Genomic DNA, 2,580 nt, shown 5'->3' with positions numbered 1-2,580 from the left:
ATGAAATTTAGTGTTGTAGAGTAACTGCTTGTTATTTTCTTCAAAACAGTCAAATCTGTATTGATTATAAAATTAAATATCATTGCCACAACTTAGCGGCCCATTTACTATTGCATTAAACTGGTCAGCAGTTTAAGCCATCATCTACATTGTTTATTCTGCTTCCTGCTGAAGACATGATATATTGAGTAGGGCGAATATGGTGACAAGAATTATATTCGATCCCCTAGCCTACTTTGCAACTAAAGTACACTATCAAAGTTCTCCTTCGTGAAGGAGGGCTCACTTAAGAGTTTTTAGTATCTCAGACAACCAAGGTAAAATCCCAGTCAGTGATATTGGATTGCAGACAATTCTCCCAATCCATCTCCACACGTGGTGCAGTTGTCAATTCAGAGATGTCAACTGTTATAGAATGTTTTCTTATGTTTATAAGGTGCCGTTAATGTTTAAAATGATATTACCGAAAAAGTATGTAAAATGGGTTTAAATCAAATTGTGCGCACAATGGGCTGTTTACACTAGGATCACTTATATAATCATTTACAGTTACAAGTAGCAACGAGGTCAAATAGTTTGCACTTGTTGGAACTGAAACTGATCACAAGAAAGTTGTAAGCACCAAACTTAGTAGAAAAGGTGTCTACAAAGCAGGGAAAACCTTCTTCCACTTGAATAATTACCAGTCAGACAAGAAAGCAGTACTTAATTTTTTTTTTTAAGTTACTGAAAGCACATTTGCTTTTGAATACAAAAAATGAATGTTTGACTCATTGGTACAATTTCAGTTGAAGATTCACACAGCGACATGGTCAGACTAGATATCAATAGAATATAAATACGGCTGCTCATGTAGCCCCAGTGGTCAGTTCAAATGAACAAAAGCAGCATAAAAAAAGTGAGAAAGGCCTCACTAGCAACTGCTGGTGAGGCCCACATAATAATCATCAGCTGCTATTAAAGTGTCCTTTATACTGCTTACAAGATAACAATCGTCTTTTACAACTTGCATGTGCACTTTTTGTCATAATTATTTGTGTAACTTTCAGCAGGCAAAAAATGAACAATCTTAAAAATAATTAAAACTGTACATCACTCCATTTTTTTTCCCACTTTAAATACTCCGTGAGGTATCCGTGATTTCTAACAAACACTGCAGCATTTGTCTTGCTTACACAGCAAGTTTTCTTTTAAAGGGTTGTTTTGTAAATGCAAGTTTGTTTTTTTAAAAAAAGCAGTAGTTCAAATCTTCAATAGAACATGAACACATTTAAATTTCCTTTCTTTTTAAAAGCATTCTCACCTCCCTCAGACACAGAGGTCATGGGAACAAAATATGGATGTTTTATCTACATAAATATTCACATGAAAAAACTTTTAACTTACAAAAACAAAAACAGATAAAAGTACAATGATAAGGCAGCATTAGACCACAATTAATCTTTTACAATGGTGACAAAAGTATTTTTTTTGTAGACTATCATACATCTGGTGGTTTCAACAAGGGATGCGTGTGTGTGAGACAGCGCGTGAGTGAGTGAGAGAGAGAGAGACAGCGCGTGAGAGAGAGAGAGAGAGAGAGAGAGCGCGTGTGTGAGAGTGCGCGTGAAAGAGTGGGGGAAGTGACTATTCCACTGTATTATTTACATTATCTTCTGGTGCTTGTGTTTTTTGGGGTGGTCTTCTTGGAGGGTGTTGGGATTTTTGAAGGTTTTGTAGAACTTTTTCTTGAACTTGCTTGGGATCCTGCTGTGCTGGATTCAGAAATATCCGAACACATTGATTGTGTTTCCAAAAGGTCAAAATCTGAAGCGTCACTACCACGCCGACTGTTTGCCCTGCTGCCAGCACGACTCCCAGCACGACTCGTTGGCCTACTTGGTGTCCTTTTAGAATCTGTGGATGACAAAGTCAAATAAATAAATCAAAGTTATTATAGGGAGATGCTCTATTGGTTGCTATAAATGCTGGCTTTTCCCTGCAGCCAAAAGTGGTACTTTTACTTTGTCTTAAATATTTAAAGTTGTTTTTAGTTTCCCTTTTCCAAATTTTTTCTCAATAGGAGTTCACAGCTTGCAGAGAAGAATGCTCAATCAATGTTTACAAGAATATCTCCAGAAATCCCAATAAAACCTGTTTTCACCAGCAGTGGATCATGACTCAGATGAGGATTCCTTGGTTTATTTTCCCTCTACCTTGGTCAAAAAACCAAATTAAATGCTTGCAAAAACACAACAATACAGTCATTTCAATTTGCAACAACACAGTTTTAAATTGGCATCAATCCAATTTATGCCTGCCAGTTAATGACTGCACTCTCAAAGGTGAGAAGGCTAATTTTTTGGAACCTGCAATTTTTTTTGTCAATGACCCTTTATTTCAAATAATTCCCACCTGCATCACTAACTATGGGTGGATAACAGAGCGGAACTAGGCAAAAACACCGAAGGATGAAGAAGTGGTTATCTGACAAGGAGCACAGCAGTAGAAAGAAGGAAGGGGAGAAATAATCAGAGATAGTAGGAACTGCAGATGCTGGAGAATCCGAGACAACAAGGTGCAGGGCTGGATGAACACAGC

At 37.2% G+C, this 2,580-nt stretch overlaps 1 protein-coding gene across 1 annotated transcript in view; it reads right to left on the bottom strand.

Annotated features, from left to right (window-relative positions):
* Positions 1 to 698: 698 nt before the first annotated feature.
* Positions 699 to 2,580, bottom strand: part of macf1a (microtubule actin crosslinking factor 1a) — a 192,530-nt gene continuing 190,648 nt past the window's right edge. Inside the window, exon 66 of the mRNA XM_048612952.1 lies at positions 699 to 1,896. Within this exon, the coding sequence (XP_048468909.1) occupies positions 1,649 to 1,896 (248 nt within the window). The 3' untranslated portion in view covers positions 699 to 1,648. The remainder of the gene's footprint in view (positions 1,897 to 2,580) is intronic.

Source organism: Rhincodon typus, chromosome 27, assembly GCF_021869965.1.
Source record: "Rhincodon typus isolate 14 chromosome 27, sRhiTyp1.1, whole genome shotgun sequence".
NCBI classification, from domain to species: Eukaryota; Metazoa; Chordata; class Chondrichthyes; order Orectolobiformes; family Rhincodontidae; genus Rhincodon; species Rhincodon typus.
The sequence above is the reverse complement of the archived record's forward strand: the minus strand, read 5'-3'. Positions and strand labels throughout refer to the sequence as shown.